Genomic DNA, 20,431 nt, shown 5'->3' with positions numbered 1-20,431 from the left:
GTTACCCTCACATTTATAGTGTGGTCCTGCATGGCCACCTGTTTCAGCTTGGACAGTTTAACATTTTGATCAAGGTCAAGCAGGGATGCTTTTGCCAATTCCAGAAATGTATAAATGGAACTTTTCCCCTCTGTGTCGTTGCTGTATGGTTCTACAAAACCATGTTGTTAACGTGATAAATATTTAGAGAGAAGGGTGAGTTAGAGGGGTGTGAACAGGAAAGATTAACAGCCCCAGGCAAGCCAATAATCATAATCCAAATAGTCCACCACTGGGATGCAAATAAATGGCGTCCAAGTTACACAGAACAAAATGTGTTTAGAAGATATATCGACTTTGATTGGACAGTGTAGAGAGACAAGAATGTCAACTCGACTCAAATTGATTTGTACAGCCTCAAAGGGGAATTAGTCATTACAGATCCACATTCTACAAATGAAAGCAACCACATACACTGACCCTAGACTCTCAATCGGGCAAGGATTGGAAAAACCTTGAGTTAAGGAAAAAAAGGAACAACCCGCAGAAGGTAAAATCACAAAATAAGGTGACCTGGATTCGTCTAGTCTTAACGACTGCAGCCCACGAATTGCACAGCCCTGGGTGGTCCACCCGGCCTGGTGGAGAAGATATGCATTCATGGAGCGCCCCTTTCAAGTTTATATTATTTGTATTACTGTCCTTAAGAAGTCACTTATGGGCCGAAACATCTTTAAATATATGGTGTCGGAGGATTTTATTAGTTTGTCTATAGTTTGTCTCTCTCTTTTCTTTTAATAATTGATATATAGAACACGAGGTGTGGCCGCCAGTCTGTTCCTGACAACCAGCAGTGTAAGGTTGCAGACTGTCTGAGTGAGATAGATACGCCCTGACCAGCTCACCCCCAACAATGAATGAGGCTTACTGGGCGCATGCGGCAAGCTGAGCTGGGTGTGTTGTTACAGCGTGGCTGCCACAACGGAGCTTGAATCAGCAGAATTCCAAAGAGGATGAATGAATGTTTTCATCGGCGGCCATGCTTGTCTGGAGAAGAGCTGAGGTAACAAGGCTCGTCTCATTGCCTGTGATGGAAGACTGCTTGGCACAGCACAAACTTCCGCTGTAACAGATACGGCTTTGCTGATACTAATGGAGGCCCCTTAAAGGATAATTGCCGGACGGTATAGCTCAAGCAATGTCTATATATAACAGGGATGTAAATAGGTTTTCAATGTAATCAATGGGTCCCGGGTCTTTAGCCAGGGACATTTTATGGGTCCTACTTCAACGACGTTAGAGTAGAGTACAGTATTACATCCCAGGGCCCCCAGAGGGTGACATGATTGTGTCCTTTTTAAATTTAGTGAGACTAAGAATGCAGGATTCAGGCTATTTACATCACTGTTAATATAATGTCTCATTATGTACTTTTAACATCCTTTAAACCGCACGTTTTATGCTTTATGCAAGTGATTATGCTTCAAAAAAATAAATAATCCTTAAGAAACCATAGAGATCAGAAGTTCCATACAAATGCAAGTTGCGTTCATACATACTTTTTTCTTTATTTCATACACAGTTAGATGAATGTATACATAGTATACAATACAAAACACAGTTCATAAAAAATAAATCTGTACATGGTGTAAAAACAAAGTAAAGGGTAACAACTGTACATGTCCATCTTTTAGACGGTATAATGACACTCTCTGAGCCACGATGGACCAGAAATCAAGTAAGTGAAACCAAGTTGCAGAACATATAGTGTACTGTCATGTACCATCAAACATTATCTTTATTTACAGTTCGCAATGGAGTTATCTGTCTAGAAAATAAGCCTTTTGACTGTGTTTTATATGAATCTATCCATCTATTTAACCCAGGGGATTTTTCTAAATAATGTAGGCCTTTCACCACACTTCCCTCTAAGAGAGGTGATGGTGTGAAAAATCACAACAGAAAGTTAAAAGTTGCAAATCTTTGTGAGCGGGGATCATGATAGCGGTCCAAGTGTGAGTTATGGGTTTGGCATTAATTGACAATGAAACAATTGGGACCAAAATGAATTAAGTATCATCACTGGGAAATAGTCTTTTTTATCATGTAAGCAAGCATGCAGAGGCAGCGCAGAACCCTGTAGATCAGTGGTTCCCCAACTTTTTAGCTCAAAACCCAGACCGGGACCCAGACTTGTCAAAATAGCCGATCTACAAGCTATTTTCACTACTTCTTAAACATTTGCTTTCTAATTCATGGGATTTCTTAGATTTTTTTGTTGATTTCTTCTTGAAATTACTAAATGAAATCATTGAATTTAGATTTTAATTCATTAAAACTTTCGCCTTTTAGGGAATGTTTTTTTTAAATGTTTTGAAATAATAATAATTAACAACAAAATGTAGGAAACCAAAAAATATAGGGACCCATACAAAAGGTGTCCACGACCCACAAGTGGGTCCCGACCCAGTGTTTGGGAATCAGTGCTGTAGATGATGTACTGTACTGTACTGTACTGTACTGTACTGTACTGTACTGTACTGTACTGTACTGTACTGTACTGTACTGTACTGTACTGTACTGTACTGTACTGTGCTGTGTATGGCCCACAAGCAGCAGCCACTGGACTCCAACTAAAGGGCCTTGCAAACGAGGGGGCGATAAAACGTGCCTATATTTAATTTTCTGAGAAGTCGCGGTGCGACAACGCAAGCGTATTTCTGTGAGCGTGCTCGTTTCGTGCACACGCCCGCGACTCACCAGACCTGGATTCGGTTTAGCTTTTTTTTTTACGCTTGCGTTGTCGCGCCCCTCTTGAGCAGACCTGTAGCAGACCTGTCGTTGATCCAGGCAAGGATCAGAAGGTTTAGAAGCTTTAGAACCCTTTCCTGGGGGTCTTTTGTATGTAATATGTGGTTTTAGATATTTTAGATTGTAGCAGTGAGCCCGGTGTCTCTGATGTCATGGACACTGGGCTCACTTCCTGGATTACATGTCTCAGTAAGACAGCTCTCCCCCTATCCACAAGGAGGAGCAGTGCACCAAAGAATTATGGGAATTGTAGTCCAGGAAGGTAGTCCCTTTAACAGCGACTTATTGCGGAACACACAGTACAGCACAATGCAGTATACTGCATGTGGAACATAACCAACATAAACACTTATACCATACTTAGTTGACTGAGGTCCCCCAAGGCTCTATACAAGGTCTTCTCCTTTTTTCCCTCAACACCAAATCAAAATATATTGTCAATCTGCTATATTATTTATTATTTGCCCCAGAATAGGGACACTAGGATACAGGTGTTTTTAAGGCAGTTACAGGCATAACTGTCCACCGGGTTAGTTAACGTACACCAAAAAATATTTATTTCACGTTTCATATATTTAAAAAGGAAAAGGCCCAAATAATGTATTTGCAAATATATTCGAAATACCCTTTTACAGATATATTTTGGCCAATGAACATCCATTTCTCCCATTTGCAGGAGTGTCCAGAATATGTTTTTAATATTTCAAAATGTGAATGCCTGTAAGGATATGAACTACAGCCATGCGTCTGTCAGGTTAACTAGTGACTTTACAGTATCTCTTACAACACAAAGGCTTTCTCTTTGGCAAAATAGGAGAAAACAGCTGAGCTTTGACACAAGTGTACATAGAGAGTTACAAAGTGACGGATAACTTTACAGTTTACTTTACATCATATGCAGCATTTGCTGCAACTACATACAATATGGCTCTAGTGGTCATTTAAATGCATATTGTTTTGGTCAAAAGCAAGCACACAGAGATTCTTTGATACAATTGATCATTGGTTTGACAATGAGGGCAGATGCTTTCAAGTGTGTAGGATATGTTTATATGACAGTTTTTTATGTGGAACTAAAAACTCACGGTACTACTATTCACTGTGAAAGACTAAAGAGCGTATTTTAATGTTTTTAAAGACACAAGTGATTATTGAATAATCATGAATTTGATTTGGTATTCAAATGAACAGTGGTATTTCCAATACTTTTACATCTACTCCCCTACATCTCACCCTCAGATTCAAATATTGTACTTTTACTCCACTACATTTATTTGACAACTTTAGGTACTAGTTACTTTGTAGATTTGGACTTCATACATACATTTCGGCCATTTGAAAATAGACGATCTACAAGCTCACAATTCGACACATTGTGATCTTGCTATATTCAAAAGACTTTTACACAATTGAAAACTTGAAATATGGGACATTATGCATAATAAGTACTTTTACTTTTGGTACTTTAAGTAGATTTTGATACCAATGTTGAATTCAGAACTTTTACTTGTAGTATTTCTATATTGCAATATTGATACTTTTACTTAAGTAAAAGAAATTCAATACTTGTTCCACCACTGCAAATGAATTGCAAGGTAGTGTGACAACAGCCAGTATCACTGAAAAAAGAAGATGGAATTAAATAAAACTAGTGCATTTTGCAGCTACAGTACCGTGCTTCACATTTTGAGTTGTTCCTGGCTGAAATTACAGACTGTCAATGCACAATATAATATAATATCTGTGATTGAGTTCAAAGCAGAGTAATGTTTGATATGACTGAATGCCTTGATGTTCACTACCTTATCTAGTTACATATCAAATTATTTGAATTAGTTTAAATTACTGTGTGTGTGTGTGTGTGTGTGTGTGTGTGTGTGTGTGTGTGTGTGTGTGTGTGTGTGCGTGTGTGCGTGTGTGTGTGTGTGTGTGTGCGCGCGCAGATGTGCGTGTACGTGTGCATTCGCATGTGTCTGAGTGTGACTGTCTAAAATGTTCACACAATTTCTTCTCTCTCTTGCCTATATTCCCTTAGACACCAATGTGTGTACTGCAAGGAATGTGTTTCAATGCCCACTGTAAATGTAATCCAGCTGAACTCAATCTCAACACAATCTAGAAATAAGATGTGCGTTAACACCAAGGTAGAAAGGCTGCTGCTGTGATTGTGTATAGGCATCACGTCATGTATCCCACTGGAGGTAGACTAATCATGAGTCAAACCTGACAATTTTACTGTACAAGAAAACCCTTTCCCTTCCTTTGTCTTATGTAAACATAAAGTTCTGCCTCTTCAAACCAGTGCCGGGCACTTGCTGAGGTCCATCTCCATTAGTTTGTCTCCACAGGCCATTGAGAGTTCTGCAGAGACAAGTTGGACTGTTGAGCATTCAGTTCTCAGCATTGTCACAGAACACAACCACGACGACACCATTAACGTGATGATTTGGACAATGTCTGTTCTTTTCCTTTTTGCCAAATCACTTTTACTGAAGTTGTCCAGTCAGCACCGTCTCTAACACGGCCTCAGGCTGCAGAGGTCCAGTTCCTGAGGTTTCCTCTGTCCAGAGCAGTGCTCTCTGGGCAGACTGAGGCTGTTCTGCGTAACGCATCGCACAGGTCGTCGTTTGAACCCCCTACCACAGGTCTTTGAGCACTGAGACCATGGTCCTATGTCCCACATCGGACAGGGGTCCCCACACACCCTTATGGCCGCGGGTCTGGAGGTGCTTTCGCAGTCCGCCGCCGGGCGGCCTTCCGCGCTCTGGCACTGCACCAGCCTCTTCTGCAGTCCGTTGCCGCACGTCACCGTGCACCTGTCCCAGCCCCCACTCACCCACTGGCTGGAGGCCCTCTTGTCCACCGGCCGGTCCTTCAGCAACGCCTTCCCGCCGTCCGCCAGGAGGACGCTGTTCTGAGCCACGTGGCTCCTCTCCTCCTTCCGCTGCATCTTCTCCTCCTTGCTCTCCTTGGAGATGTAGAAGGAGTAGCGCACCCGGGGCGGCGTCATCTTCCCCACGGACAGCACCTCCACGGTGATGGTCTCCTGGAGAGGCCGGGTGGCCTGCAGCGTCTCTGTGGCCGTGGTGGTGCCGCTGTAGCGCAGCAGGCTGCCCTTCACCAGCAGGTCCCTCTCCACCGCCGACACCACGTAGTTGCCGTTCAGAAGGTACTTGCCGTGGCGGTTCTTCACGGCCAGGTAGTTCTCGTCGCTCACCAACCCCCGGTAGCCGCGCTGTCGCACGTCGACGTTGGAGGCTCCCATGGGCAGCATCACCACAAAGTTGTAGCCGTGTCTAGAGACGGGCGGAGATGAAATGTAAATGTACGTACATGCTGTGCTATTAGCTGTTTTTAATTTTAGGGTTTTTAATGCCAGAGCTTAAGCAGGGGATGAGACACTTTGATTTTGTGCTTTGAGGGGTGAGTAGATAAAACGATAAAATGTTTTAAACCTTGCAGATAAAAATGGCCAATCACAAGATTCATAAATGCACCAGGAAGGAGGTGAACTAATATACTAAATACAACTAATTAATATTTACCACTGTTTTTAGTTATTTATTTGTTGTTAAAGGAACCTACTAATGAAGCTGACATTTCTGTCCACTTGCACTTGTCACAACAAACAACGAGGGTCCGAGACACTTAATTGGCTAGCGCCTCGTGCCTACCTACGCATCGGCTGTCAGCCATTATAAAATACTCTGTAAAGTGCGACCTTATTTCTTTAACTTACATGGGTTTGGTGAACATTCCTGAGACTTTCTTGCAGCCCTGGTTGTCCCCTCCACACACACCACACTTGTCAAACTTCTTGTTTGAGTTGAGCTTGGCGTCACAGCCGGCCTTGATGCAGCGCCCCTGAACGCACACAGCCGAAGTGTCTGGAGAGCAGGGTGTTCCATCCACCACCTGGAGACAATTGATTGATTTATTGATTGATTAATTGAACTAGTTGTCTAATTGATAAGAAAAAAAGGGGGGGGGGGGGGGTTTCCCCCCGTTTTTGTAGGCCTCAAGATCAGCTAGATTATAGTTAGTCACCAATGTAAAGTTGTACACAGTTTTAAATGTACAACAAAAATGATTTTGCATAATAGGTAGGTCGACTAGTAAACTAGGCAACTAGTCAACTAGTAAAAATCACTAAAAGTGAAAGCCCTAGTGTGTATATGCGGGAGCTAACTATCTCCGTAGACAACGCCCTGGTAACGTCTGTCCCAACAGCCAGGAACCTCGGTGTTGTCCTGGACAGTCAGCTCTCGTTCAAAGCTCACATCACAGCTGTCACTCGATCCTGTAGGTTCACACTCTATAACATACAACGAATTAGACCGTTCCTCACCCAGGAATCAGCCCAGCTCCTAATCCAGACAACAGTCTTGTCAAAACTCGACTATTGTAACTCCCTCCTTACTGGCCTACCAGCATGTGCAATTAAGCCTCTCCAGCTGATCCAAAATGCCGCAGCTCGCTTGGTCTTCAACCAGCCAAAATTCTCACATGTCTCCCCCCTGCTCCGCTCCCTCCACTGGCTCCCGGTCGCTGCCCGCACAGAATACAAAACTCTGATGCTGGCATTCAAAGCAACCAAAGGTATGGCTCCCCCATATCTTGCAAGTATGATTGAACCCTACAAACCCTCCCGCGCACTCAGATCAGCCAACGCAGGGAAGCTGGAACTGGAAGTACCCTCACTAAAAACGCCGGGACAACGCTCCACGCGTCCCAAACTCTTATCCCTTCTGGCTCCAAAACTGTGGAATGCACTTCCCATTGCAGTCAGAACTGCAGCATCACTCCCAATCTTCCGCCGTAGTCTGAAAACCCACCTTTTCAGACTCCATCATGGCCCATAGCACTTACCCTACCCCCTTAGATAGCATTTCTGTAGACTTAGATAGCATTTGATACAGACTTATAGCATGTTATGTAGATAGCACTATAATTGCATTGTATATAGTCATAGCACGCCATAGCACATATGTATAACATAGTAGTATATATATATAGTTTATATGTATAGTCTCATAATATAGATATTCCACTGCTTACGCATGTTTCATGATAAATGCTTTTTTGTGATGTATTCCCATGCTTTTTGTTCTTGCTTAATGTAAGTCGCTCTGGATTAAGAGCGTCTGCTAAATGCCTAAATTGTAAATTGTAAATTGTATATAGGCAGCATAGCATGTGCTACATTCAAAGCCTCATTGTGTGCGTGCGTGTGTGGTGCATGCATTTTGCTTGAGAGTAGAGCTAGCGCTACCAGAGTGTACACTACTGTATCTATTCTAGGTGGAGGGTCTGGCTAATACTGAGGTAACAAGCTTGTTTCATTGGCGGTTGCATAAATACTCGCTGACAATCCACAGCTGTGAGGTGACACTGTCCTGCATGTTCCCTTTTGTCTTCACACCACTCATACAGCCAGTGTTAACTTGCCATGTCTGCTGATTAGAAGTGACTTTGGGGCTTATTTGTCTGTAAAGTTGCCTGTAAATATTCGTCATTGCTGGTTGCAGGTTTTTTGGGGGCTTGTTTCAAGTGTAGTTGCTTATTTGGACCCACAAATTGATATGTATTTGTACCACCCGATCTAAAAGTATTTTGTGACCCCTGTACCAGATTACTAGTGATTATAGTTATGTAAAAGAATATAGAAAAATGTTTCTTTGTTTTCCAAGATTTTCTTTTTTTAAATAGCAGATCTACAAGCTCACAACGCGTCTCATCACTATAGCACGCCGCACGGCTATGTTCAAATATCCGATGCTCATGCTGTCACGCCCCGCTCCTCTGCCTTTCAATTTGAGCATTGACTTAGGTCCAAACCACTGGACTAATATTTGGCTTGACCTTAATGATTATGTGGTTGTTATATGTTCTGTATTTTCTTAAGTCAAGAAAAGAAGATGTTGTTACTATTCTTGCCTTTGTACTTGTTTACTAATGCTGCAGTCCTTCTGACTTATTCTGTTATTCTCTATGTTCAGTATTTTGCCTTGTTCTGTTTGGGTTGTGTATCTTATTTTGTAGTATGGTCCCTATAGTGTTTCCTGTCTGCCTAGTTACTGTTCCCTACCTTGTCTCACCTACCTAGTGATGTGTCAGTGTTTTCACCTGTGCCCTCTTAGTCCTGTTAGCCTATCCTGTGTTTGATTGTATTTTGAGTTCACCTGTGTCTAGTTAGTCTTTGTCTATTTATATACCCCAGTTTGTTCAGTTCCTTGTCAGATCGTCATTTCATGTCAGCGTGTATACTGTGTCCTTATTTCGCCTGCCCCATTTTATGGGAAGTTTAAGTTATAGTTTATTAAACATCCTGAAATGTGAATCCTGCCTTTTGGTCGTACAGCTTTTGGGTCCTCTGAACGCACCCTGACACATGTGGCCTGTAGTTGCTTCTTTTGGGCTTGTTTTCATAGACCTAGTTGCAAACTGTGGAAACACTGATCACTCTTATGGCGCCTCTCCCTGTCGGTGGAGCAGCTCAGCTCTGTCTCTCTCCACTTTGCATGGATACAGGCCAAATACAGTGTTTTGTTTTGAGGAGAAACACTGTTAAACATGTTGTTCGTGGGGAGTTAAACATGTCATGGTTTGTTTTGGTTTTGTAATTTATTCACCCTTTAACCACAAGCCACTTTAAACCTTATCCATCAAACTTAGACAGCTCTGCCATCTCTTCAGGGATTATGCGAATAATTATTGTCTGATTTACGTGATTGCCAAATTTACAAATTGTGCAAATGCATTGTGCAAAATATTTCTATTGATTAAGTTTCATCATACTCGTCGCTACCGTCTGAATGATCCTTGGTTGCTAGGCGATCGAGTAAACAGGAAATAGAAAATAATTGAAAAGTCAGCTTGCCATCTGCATCCAGCAGAACAGACTTTTTTTAATGGATGGACGGACGCACAGATATGGGGAATCAAACGGGTGAGGTTCATTTTTATTGGCTTTTATCGATGTGGGCCTCGACACGTCATCACGCAGTACGTTTTCGTTTTCAGGAAGTAATTAAAATTCGATTTTTATGGAATTTTGATATAAAAATAAACAAAAATGAAAATTACCAATTTTTTGGGCATCCATTGTTAGGTATGCTCATATGATGACCATATGAGCTTTTAGACGGATGTGGTCTAAAAGTGTGAAAAACATATTTTTCATTTCACTACGCCTTTAAACTTTGTGATGGCTAATTCCTGAATTCATTATATACTTTATATAATAATCTCTTATATTTGATCAACAACAATATAATTCAGTGATATTTATTTTATAATGCCCTATGCATCATGGACCCGACAGTAACGCATACATTATGAACATGACAGACCTTCGGAGACAGGACGTAGAAGTATCCCGTCCCGTTGGCACGGCAGATGAGCTTGCATTTGTCCTTAGGCGAGATTCCGGAGTACTTTGGTACCCAGGCCACGGTTGAGCTGAGTCTGTTGGTGTTGAGGTTGAATCCATTGAACGCCTCACACTGCTCCTCGCGGAAACTCTTACCTGAGAACGATAAGCAAGCTAGGTCAGCAGCTTTACCACTCACACACACTGTCACAGAACGTTTACACTGAAAACTCCAGAGTGTAACACTAAGAGCATGACATTTCATTTCCATGGTTTCAGTGTTAATTTGCACTGTTAGAACTCGGGCTGATTCTACAAATGCCTAAAAAACATTCTAAATGATTCAGCATATTTTTCAAAAATTAATGTAAGAAAATAGCAGTTGCAGCATGGCGGAAACTGCAAAGTGACGCGCTGCATGTTTTACGATATCTACCTGTAGTTCTGTCACAGCATCTGTTTTGCTGCTAGTGAGGCTAAGTTTGCATGTAACCTCCAGAGCAACACTCATTTAAGCGTAAGATTGTACTTATAAATCACACAATATCACACTCAAACTTTTAATGGATGCTTTCAGTTACTCAAACTTTTAATGGATGCTTTCAGTTCTATCTATATCCATATATATATCTACTGTACCTGTGTACAGTACACACAGAAGGCCGCCCTACTGCAGTGGTTCTTCGAGCATATATGCCTTTAATGCGTATGGTTGCATATTCGAACCTTGCCTGGGGCAGCAAGGGCATGCGGTCGCAACGGGTTCCTAATGCCAAATCAAATGGGTTCAGAACAGAGCCAATTTGGCTATGAAGCCTGTCCTGGACAGGAATCTCTTGATGTAAAAATGAACAACATACAGTGCACACAGACTAGCGGGTCAAATGACCAATCCGACACTTTTGCTTGTAGACAAAAGTCCTCAAAAACAGTTGTGGTTTGAAGTCACGTTTTTGTGAACTTCAGACTAAAAGGTTATTATTTTAAGTGCAGCTTTGAAGTAACGTTTTTGTGAACTTCAGACTAAAAGGTTATTATTTTAAGTGCAGCTGCCACCCCCCCCCCCACCCCCACCCCATTATTTAGTGGACAGCAAGGTTTAAAACCTTAAAGCAAAAGTGAGCTGACCTGTTTCAGGACATGGGTTGAGATTGCAGGAACGATACTTGATGCGCAGTCCGTAACAGTACTTCCCACCATGTTCAGGGACGGGGTTGTCACACTGCCTCTTGGCCAACTGAACACCTCCATCACATGTCCTGGAACAGTCACCAAACGCACCCCACTTCCCCCATCGGCCATCGACCTGGAGAAAAACAAGAAAGAGAAACGTAGCTGTTAGTAGTAGTACTTTCACAATAATGGCTTACAGATCAGTTTTTGTTTTTTAGTTTGTCCAGACTCTATTATGATTAAAAAGTCTAATTTCAAAGTCGTGTCTCCTTTTGTAACATTTCAACCTTCTCTTTTCACCTTTGCTTCACTCTAGTATTTATCAAGTTATCATCATAGTATGTGTGCTGGTATCAGTAACCATGACAATATGGTCTGACCAAGGCTGACAACTCAGAACTCAGACTACATGAGTCCATTGCCGTTGATGAGTCGTTCATGGGTCCATTGCTCTGTTAATTCAGATTAATCTAAACAGCACTGCATGCAACCCTGTTGCCCTAATGCATAGCAAACATACCTTCATTTGCGTGGTGGTGTTCTTGTCAGTGCAGTCCCCTCGGTAACAGAGCTTGCCGTTGCCACAACTGGTGCCATCCGCCCAAGGAAAGTGCCGGGTCTGGCACACCAGCTGCCCGCGGTTCTTCCCTGTGCACCACAGCTTGGAGCAGGGGTGCATGTAAGGGCAGGGCTTGGAGCCTGTGCCGAAGGCCAGCTCACACTGGCGGTGCAGGCTGTAGCTGGAGCCGGGCAAGGTGTCTGGGAGGGACAGCTGATTCTGAGGCTGGTCCAACAGACAATCCCCTATAGGGAGAAAGCCAACAACACTGATATAACACACTTGGACGAACATAATGCTAAAATGTACTTTTAAGGCCTGGTTTATTACTTGAGCATAAAAATGTTAGAAATGCTTTAATAAATAATAATGGATTTTTATTTATAATGCACTTTACATTCGTGACAATCTGAATCTCAAGTCTCAAGTCTCAACGTTACTTTATAGGACACTTGAGCTGAAAAGGGACCATGCTAATGTCTTGAGACATGTTTAAAAAAATCACACCCGTGTGAAGTAAGTGGTGCAACTCTGTGTGGGGGTCCCCGGGGGGGGGGGGGGGGGGGGGGGGTCCCAGGAACACACCCAGGGTGCCGGCCCGATTCCGGTGAGCCGACCCACGTCCGAAACAGTTGAGAAATGACAGAGTTACCGTGTGGGGGTCCCTCCCCTACTATACTGTACTGTACTGTCACTGTACTATACTATACTGGCACACCCAAATTCACCATATACAGTTAATATGTGTTTGTGTGTGTGTTAGGTTGCGCACAGGTGGTGAAAAACAACCGTGCTGTTTTCGTCCTCAGACGCACCCAGCCAGCCAGCCACCCAGGCAGGCAGGCACCCACCCACACACATACTCACTTAAGGAAGTGGTTGTACCACTTAAAAAGGTATATCAAAAAGATATATCCGTCTCCATTGATCCCGTCCCATTTCCTCCCACCCCGTCTCATCTCATCTCATCATCTGATCCCACCTCATCCCACCCATGTTCCACCCATCTTACTAACCATGACCTCTGTCCAGGAACTCTGTGATAATGGCTGCACTGCACACAGACCACGGTCTGTTCCTGTCGATTTGAATGAGGGTAGGAGACATCATGTGGTTGTCCCGTAGCTTTCCAAACACCTCCTCGCACGCCTTCACATTGTCATGGGGCATGTTGAAGACGTGACCTGAAGGATGAAGAGAGATTTATTTAGTCATGTGCTACAGCCTACTGTACACTTTCTGATTAATGGTTCGGTATGATAGGTGCCCTTCACTGCCCTAAATAAAATATGTCATGGAAAAGCTAACAGGAAAACATCTCACAGAATCCAGACACAATCAGGTATAACGGGAAAATATGTTTTGTTGTTTTGTTGTACTTTTTTTTCCTCATCATTGCATATGAATCAGTTCTCAGGTGAATTCATTGTTCAGGTGGATTTAAATTAGAAATAGATTCAGTTGTCGGATTAATTGTTTTCTTTCTCATCATAAGCCTCTCATTTGATAGTCTCTATTTGTCCTGATGGTAAGTGGATTCTGCTGATTGTCCTTTAAGGAGATGGGGCAAAGACAGAGAATCTCATCAGACGCTTGCACTAAATTCGTGGATCATTCAAGCCAGAGACGTATTGGTTACTTTAGTTTAAAGCATGAACGGTCTGTCTGCATTTCAACTACAAAGCAATTACTCAGTTGAGTGGCAATCACAACACAATCACCAAGGTAACGAGACCAGATTTATGAGAAAGTTAATGCAGAGTGAAACCTCTGACTGCACATCATTACCTTCTCAATACAAAAGTACAACATGCCGTCAACTAAGCTTCCTCCTAGTGATTTGAGGCTGACGTCAGGGTGGGGAAGAATGTGGTTATGCATGGGAATATAAAACATGGCATACTTCCATGTACTAAAAACATGTCTACCAGGGGAATTGTGTTCCCAAGGAAGCCATTCCATTCCTTACATGTATAGTATATTATGTATTTGGCGTACCACACAAAAGTAACAAAGGGGGAAAAAACATAAAGGATGACTATACAAATAATTTTGAGTGGTTAGACACTCAAAGACAGGATCATTTTCGAAGGGAAATTGTATAATTACTTCATGTAAGTGGGCACTGTAAACCGATGCCTCTCATAGGGCCTGAACACATCTGGTAACACTCCTACATCTGTTCTCAGCCAGGCATTACACCCCCCTCCCTTCTCTCTCCTCAGTCTGTCCAACCACCGATGACTGAAATGATTTGATAGCAACTGTCACTTGTTGAGTCATTAATAACTCTCTTAACCAAAGATGCCTCAGCCTATATGCTGAACAGAAATGCAGTTTAATTGAAAACATTTACTTTCTAAGAAACAGGAGATAAGGGGGATTTAGCATGCAGCGCTCGACTGAAAACTCCCTCCCACCTCCAGGCACATCTGATAGCTGACGCCTAATTTATACTTAGTTGTGTGCTGGTGTTTCGCCCGAAAATAGCAGATCTACAAGCTTGCACTGTGATACACTTGTAGATCTTCTATGCGCGGACAATGCACAACCAAGTATAACTCGGGCTCGAAAGTAGGTAATCTAATCAATGTAACCTAATCACATGCATGAGTGTCACAGAGCCACGGGGGCTCGACACAGTTTATGTGTGCGTCCTTTTGTCACGTACACGCAGTCACAGCATTCTTGGCATTTCAGTCTGAGATTAGGTACAGTACTCGAATGGTGCCAGGCACACTGACACAGCTGCGGGCTCCAGATCAGTACAAATAATGCATTAGCATGAACGCGTATACCGTCCACCTGTGTGGCGATCCCGTGCTAAACCAATATTGGTCACTCAAACATACACTTTCTTAAAATGTGACCAGTGGCACGAGCCCTGCCTCACCTAGTTCATGTGCGGTGGTGAAAGCCGAGGGCAAGCCATCGTCCTCGATGACGGAGCAGCTTCTCTTAGGGTCACACATGGTTCCTACGTCTGCCATTCCCAAGGTGTCGCAAGTGGTAGCGCCACAGAGATCCTGGTGACAAACACACAACAGTGATGATTGCGGAAAGCCTTGAATGAAAAACAAGGCTAATGGGGAAAATCCATTGGCTGATTAACAGGGGAAGAAAATCACTCATGATGCCCTTTTCTTGCCAAGTTGTAGCCTATGCTTAGCCAAATGTGTGCCTGAGAGACCTAGCTAATGGCTGCAGAATGAATGGACCATAACATAATCCATAAACTGCTCTAACAAAGCCCCACTAGACTCTTGGCTGACTTATGTTCTCTCCTTGCCTTCGTTCAAAATGCACTGAAGAAACTGCCGATAGAAAATACTTTAAATAGATTCAAATATTTTCTGTCAGTATATTTTTACAACTGTGTGCCCTCCACACATACAAAGATGACTAGATGATGGCATTTTGATTTTTATATTGTTAACACACGGCACGTATAGTTCAAAAGACTAGAAAGGTAAATTCACAGACTTCAATTTTAAATACAATATAATTACAGAGACAATACTTTATCAAGTAGGCCATACCTACTGTATGTACTGTATGTTTTGGACTATACATGGACTAAATCCTTTTGATTCAGCACTTGGAATGTTGGTATGTGTGTGTAAACTCTGACTAGAAACACCCAGCACCTGCGAGACCCAAATCCCAGGGTGGATGGTCAAGTACAGTCCAAGTGATCTGTGGTGCTCCAATACAATATCTCTTCTTCAAGTTGACGGACTTGATGAGTTCTCAAGAAACACTGCCTCCATATCTCTGTCGGCTCTCCTCCACAAACTCATATCTTCCTCCTCATTTAATTGACCAGCAGAGTTGGCTGCTGTTTAACCTGCTGTCTGGACCAATGTTTTCCCCTAATAAATGTCCTTGCCAGTTATTATATCACAGCACATTGTCTGCTTATTCAAATCTGCAGATTAAGTTCTTACTTGTGGTTTCCCTCGGGAACAAATTAATATTTACAAGAATTGCTGCCTGGCAGGATAAACTAGCTGAATATGTCATCCTCTTGCTACAATACAAACTGGGAATTTAAGATACGGTGCATTATAACACTGATTCTAACACCTTTTTCTGATTTTCACATTTCTATGTTGTAATGGTGAGAAGTGCTCACTGCTCGCTTGCTCACTTGCTCTGTGTGGTGGTGACTAACCAAGGAAATGTGAGCAGAGAACTGACAGCAAACCTGTTGACCTTAATTCACAAAGAGCCTCTAGTAAGGCAGAAATAAAGCCCTGACAGCGATGTGTTCCACGAAACAGACTCTTTATAACCTATTACAAGAGATTTTCCAGTGGAACAGCATGTGTTGCACCCTACGAGGACAACATCCCATGCCTTGTATTTTCCAACAGATCCTCATCCTTGCTATAAATAAATGAGAACGCCTGTCCAGGGAATTGAATGAAACCTACCTTGCTTGACCTTGAAGTAAGTACAGTATTTGCATGTTGCTGTACTATGTACGGGAAGAGGGCACTGTGCGTTAAATGCTTTGTCTAAGCCAAATTGGACCTACAATAACAGCCTAGGAATCAGGTGGAAAAGGTCTGAGACAGTTTGTGTCTAAAACTACTGTGGATAGATATACTGTAGAGATATAGATTAGGGCAGCCTGTACAAGCTGCTTGGTAGACACTATATTGAGTAGTCTCTGTAAGTTTCGAGGCAGAGGCAGCCTGGAGAGTCTAGCAGCACGGAGGCAGAATTCATCTACTTCTGTGGTTTTCAACCCTTTTCATATCGAGGCCCATTATTTTTTCGGTATTTGAGCCACCATTTGATGACATTTAGCCTCTCAGACCCAAAACTAAAGAATTTTGTCATCGTTGGATAAGACTTTGTCCACAATTCCATCATGTATGCTGTTGATGATAGATTGATGTCTCCGTCCGTGTGTGTGTGTGTGTGTGTGTGTGTGTGTGTGTGTGTGTGTGTGTGTCCGTTACCAGCTAATTTCCGGCACTGTTTACCTGGTCGATGCCAAACTTTGCATCACACTCCCTGGATGCCAAGACGAACCTGATGAACCTCTGCCCCACATTTTCCAGAACGGCCTGTTATAGCGCCACCATGAGGCAGATTTTCACATACCTATAACTGCACCGATCTGTGTGAAACATTGAATGCACACTCCCTAGTTGTCTCCACCAGGCCGAAGGCATGTGGGGAGAGTATGTTTTGCACTCCGTCCGTCCGTTTGTGTGTCCGTGTGTCCGTGACAGGCTAATCTCGGCCACCGTTAACCCGGTCGATGCCAAATTTTGCACACACACTCCCTGGATGCCAACGATGAACCTCTGCCCCAAACTTTCCAGAACGGCCTGTTATAGCGCCACCAAGAGGCCGCTTTGTGCAAAAACTTCACCGTTAACCCGGTCGATGCCAAATTTTGCACACACACTCCCTGGATGCCAACGATGAACCTCTGCCCCAAACTTTCCAGAACGGCCTGTTATAGCGCCACCAAGAGGCCGCTTTGTGCAAAACAAGTTTTTGCACAGTACACCTACAGATTTTGTCCAAACATCACGCAAATTGGTACACAGTCTCTCTAGAGCCATTCAACGAAACGGGTCTTTCAGATTTATCACACTCCATCCTGATCGGTTAAGATTGGCTTCCAAAGTTCACAGGAGTGCTCAGTTTCAAACAAAATGCTGCAAATCATGAACACATCGCGTGATTTCCGTGAAATTGTGCACCCACATTCCCACTAGGCCGAGGACGAAATGCCACATGAACAATTTCAACTCAGCCTCAAGGTGGCGCTATAACTGGCCGAAAAGTGTTTTTACCTCTAACTGCACGGATCTGTGGATAACCTGGTGGAGACCTGTGCCCGGAAGGGCACTTTTTCTAGTTTGGTTTAAATTTACGCTCTCAAGAGTTAAAGATCTAATAAGGGTTAAAATAATTTACCAACTCTCCATCATTTTACTGGGGACCACCTGGAACCCCCTCAAGGACCACTGGTGGTCCCCGGACCATTGGTTGAAAACCACTGATCTACTTGGTGGCTTAACTACTACTGATGCTAAACTGACACGGCTTGGCAAGTTACAGAAGGGTGGGCTAGTGGTTTGACACACAGTTCCATAACTAGTCAAAACTCTGTGCCACAACCACAATTACAGGGTCCATTTTTACAACCTCAGAGTAAATCTACCACAGAGGATTTGTTTTGCTATGTAGCCTCACTAACTGGGTCTATTTGTGATTAATCTATTGAAGTAGGTGTTGCCGCTGAGACTGCTGGGGTAACAGGCTGAACAAGTGGTTATAGGCCTGTAGGACTTGCTCATACATTATGTGAGGCCAGACTGATCGAAGACAAAGGCCGAAAAGTCTTGTATTGTAGCACAAATGACCACATCACTTCACACAGAAATGGATGCTTCCTTTCCATCACTGTCAGCCAGCCAAGTTATATTTTAGACGTACATTATAGGCTAATGTCCCTACTCTATACTTTGTTTATAGTGCCCTAATGTATTCCCTTGTCATTAGTCAGTGGTGGTGATGTCTTTAATGGAAATAGCATGGCTTTTCCAGTGACTCACTGACACAGTCCCAACAGCGCCAACCCACCCACCAAATAGAGGAGTCTGACAGTGTGCAGATGTTATTCTGCAGATGTTAGTTATTTGCACTGTTGCAAGCACATGAGGTAAACATGCTGCAGCCTGTGCTTTTCCTCAGAGGTGAGACATGTGCCTGGTTCAGTTGTACCCTATATTGGTTCATTATTGCCTCCGCTTCTCCTGATCTTACCTGCTTAGTGAACAGTATGGCCGTGTCCCAGTACTCGGGGTGCTTGTCATTGTATTTATTCAACTTCTTCTGCCATGAGCAGAAATTGCGCAGAGACAGGGCTGCGTTACTGGATACCTTGGGACCCTTGTCGGCATCATTTATCACCATAAAGCCCACCACCACTATGTTTATTGAGTTGAGGATGCTGGGGTGCTTGTAAAGCCTCGCGGCTACGGACATAAGGGTTAGAAGGTAATGCTTTAAGTCATCTCCGTGGAATTTCACCATCGATTCGTCCGCCACCACAAGCACCTCCACGAACCTGGGGATAGAGGCGAACCTTTTTGACCTCCCCAGCGTGTTTAGGATTGTTTCCGCGAGGCCGTCCCTCTCCATGTATTCTCGCATGTATTTGTATTTCTCCAGGGACGTGCTGTTGAGGTCGAGACTGTGCGCCGCGACTCCACACCTGCTGGTGTTATTCCCACTGGAGTGCGCGCGTCCACCACGGCGACGAATGACATGTCGGTCAAAAGTTGACCCGAAACCGGCATCGGCCGACGACGTCGACGTGTCCCCTTTCTTCCTGACCCCGTTGATGAAATATTCCATGCCATTGTAGGAGAACGCCCCGTGGAGACCCTTGCAGATGCTGAGCGCGGCGAAGGAATCCGGGTCCGCGTTCACATCACCGGAGTAGAAGCAGCGCCTCAGCTCTGTGGCTGCAGAACTATTTGATGCTGCTGCTGCTGACGAGTCGCTCTCGGGAGGCACAACACTTGCACCAAGGAAATTAGAATCCGGATTGAGGTTGAGGTAGAATTCCTGTCTGAAAGCATTGACTCTGAAAACAATCCGTTTTTCGTTTATCCTCTCCGCTGGCCAAGAAGAGTGGTGGTTTTCTAACTGTTGGCGATCCAATCGAACAGGTGTACAGAAATCTACCTCCATGCAATAGTTCAGATTCACGCACATAATAAGCACGTCCACAACAATAACCAAAGCTCTAATAAATACAGCCATCTTTGCTCTCCGAGTTAAACGAAAAGTCCCATTCAATATGTCATCTGCCGTGCGTCCACGCCACATGCACTGCACTGGACAGCTGTGCGCACTGGTGCGGACCGATCGTGAGCCCCTCAAAGGACTGGGGGAATTATTGCGTTCCTGGTTCGTTGTCGTTACCCATCATGTTGCTCCACAGCCTCCACTCTGACACACAACTTCTATTCAAGGCTTGAGCTTTAAAGTCAAGTATAAACATCGATGAACATTGTCATTAGACATCGGAGGAGGTGCTATAGAGAGAGCCCATTGGTCATGCCTCCCGGTTCGTGCTGCAAACCACAACCACTTGTAGCTCTCCAAATATTATTGTTGCTGCACAGCATGTGTGGCACGAGCTGGAACGCGCGTCCCCTCCCATCTCTCACTCACCGGGAGGCTGATAGACTGATATGCCTCTACCCTCTATCTATCCCTCCCCAGCAGAGAAAAAGACAAAACTTCACGCCGACTATATATATAAAGTTACGAGGTTATATGTATTGCAAATAGCTTGCGTTAATTGCACTTCTATCAGACGAGCAATGAATGAAAACTCCTGCATGTGGGCCTGTCTTAACTCCTGCAGTGTGCACAGTGCACGACACTCACTGCATGCACTGACTGCAGCCTCGTGAGAGTCGTGACAATGAACTATGAACTGATAAAGTGTTTGTAGTCTGGAAAATTAGGAAACAATTAGCCTAAGTGGAACT

At 43.6% G+C, this 20,431-nt stretch overlaps 1 protein-coding gene and 1 long non-coding RNA gene across 2 annotated transcripts; one reads left to right on the top strand and one right to left on the bottom strand.

The window, feature by feature from the left end:
• Positions 1-1,533: 1,533 nt before the first annotated feature.
• On the top strand, positions 1,534-3,207 carry LOC310864927. Its single transcript, XR_014569773.1, has 2 exons — positions 1,534-1,951; positions 1,994-3,207. It is a non-coding gene; the product is annotated as an uncharacterized lncRNA (long non-coding RNA).
• A 140-nt stretch (positions 3,208-3,347) lies between these two features.
• LOC310864926 (A disintegrin and metalloproteinase with thrombospondin motifs 15-like) lies at positions 3,348-19,988 on the bottom strand. Its single transcript, XM_083773776.1, has 8 exons — positions 18,690-19,988; positions 14,788-14,920; positions 12,911-13,078; positions 11,856-12,139; positions 11,291-11,468; positions 10,143-10,318; positions 6,530-6,705; positions 3,348-6,086 (listed from the first exon to the last, which is right to left on the bottom strand). The coding sequence occupies exons 1-8, from the start codon at positions 19,758-19,760 to the stop codon at positions 5,306-5,308; spliced, it is 2,967 nt and encodes a 988-aa protein (XP_083629902.1). The 5' UTR covers positions 19,761-19,988; the 3' UTR covers positions 3,348-5,305.
• Between the last annotated feature and the right edge of the window lie 443 nt (positions 19,989-20,431).

Source organism: Protomyctophum parallelum (genome assembly GCF_964188405.1).
Source record: "Protomyctophum parallelum genome assembly, chromosome: 9".
Taxonomy (NCBI): domain Eukaryota; kingdom Metazoa; phylum Chordata; class Actinopteri; order Myctophiformes; family Myctophidae; genus Protomyctophum; species Protomyctophum parallelum.
This window is presented reverse-complemented; position numbering and strand designations above follow the sequence as displayed.

What these genes read in the sequence shown, in the direction of transcription:
- LOC310864926 (XM_083773776.1), bottom strand. Translation starts at nt 19,760, where the DNA reads ATGTGGCGTGGACGCACGGCAGATGACATATTGAATGGGACTTTTCGT. An exon ending in GTTCCTGGACAGAGGTCATG is followed by an intron (nt 12,140 to 12,910) that starts GTTAGTAAGATG and finishes TTCTCCCTATAG; the next exon opens with GGGATTGTCTGTTGGACCAG. An exon ending in CAACCCATGTCCTGAAACAG is followed by an intron (nt 10,319 to 11,290) that starts GTCAGCTCACTT and finishes TATCGTTCTCAG; the next exon opens with GTAAGAGTTTCCGCGAGGAG.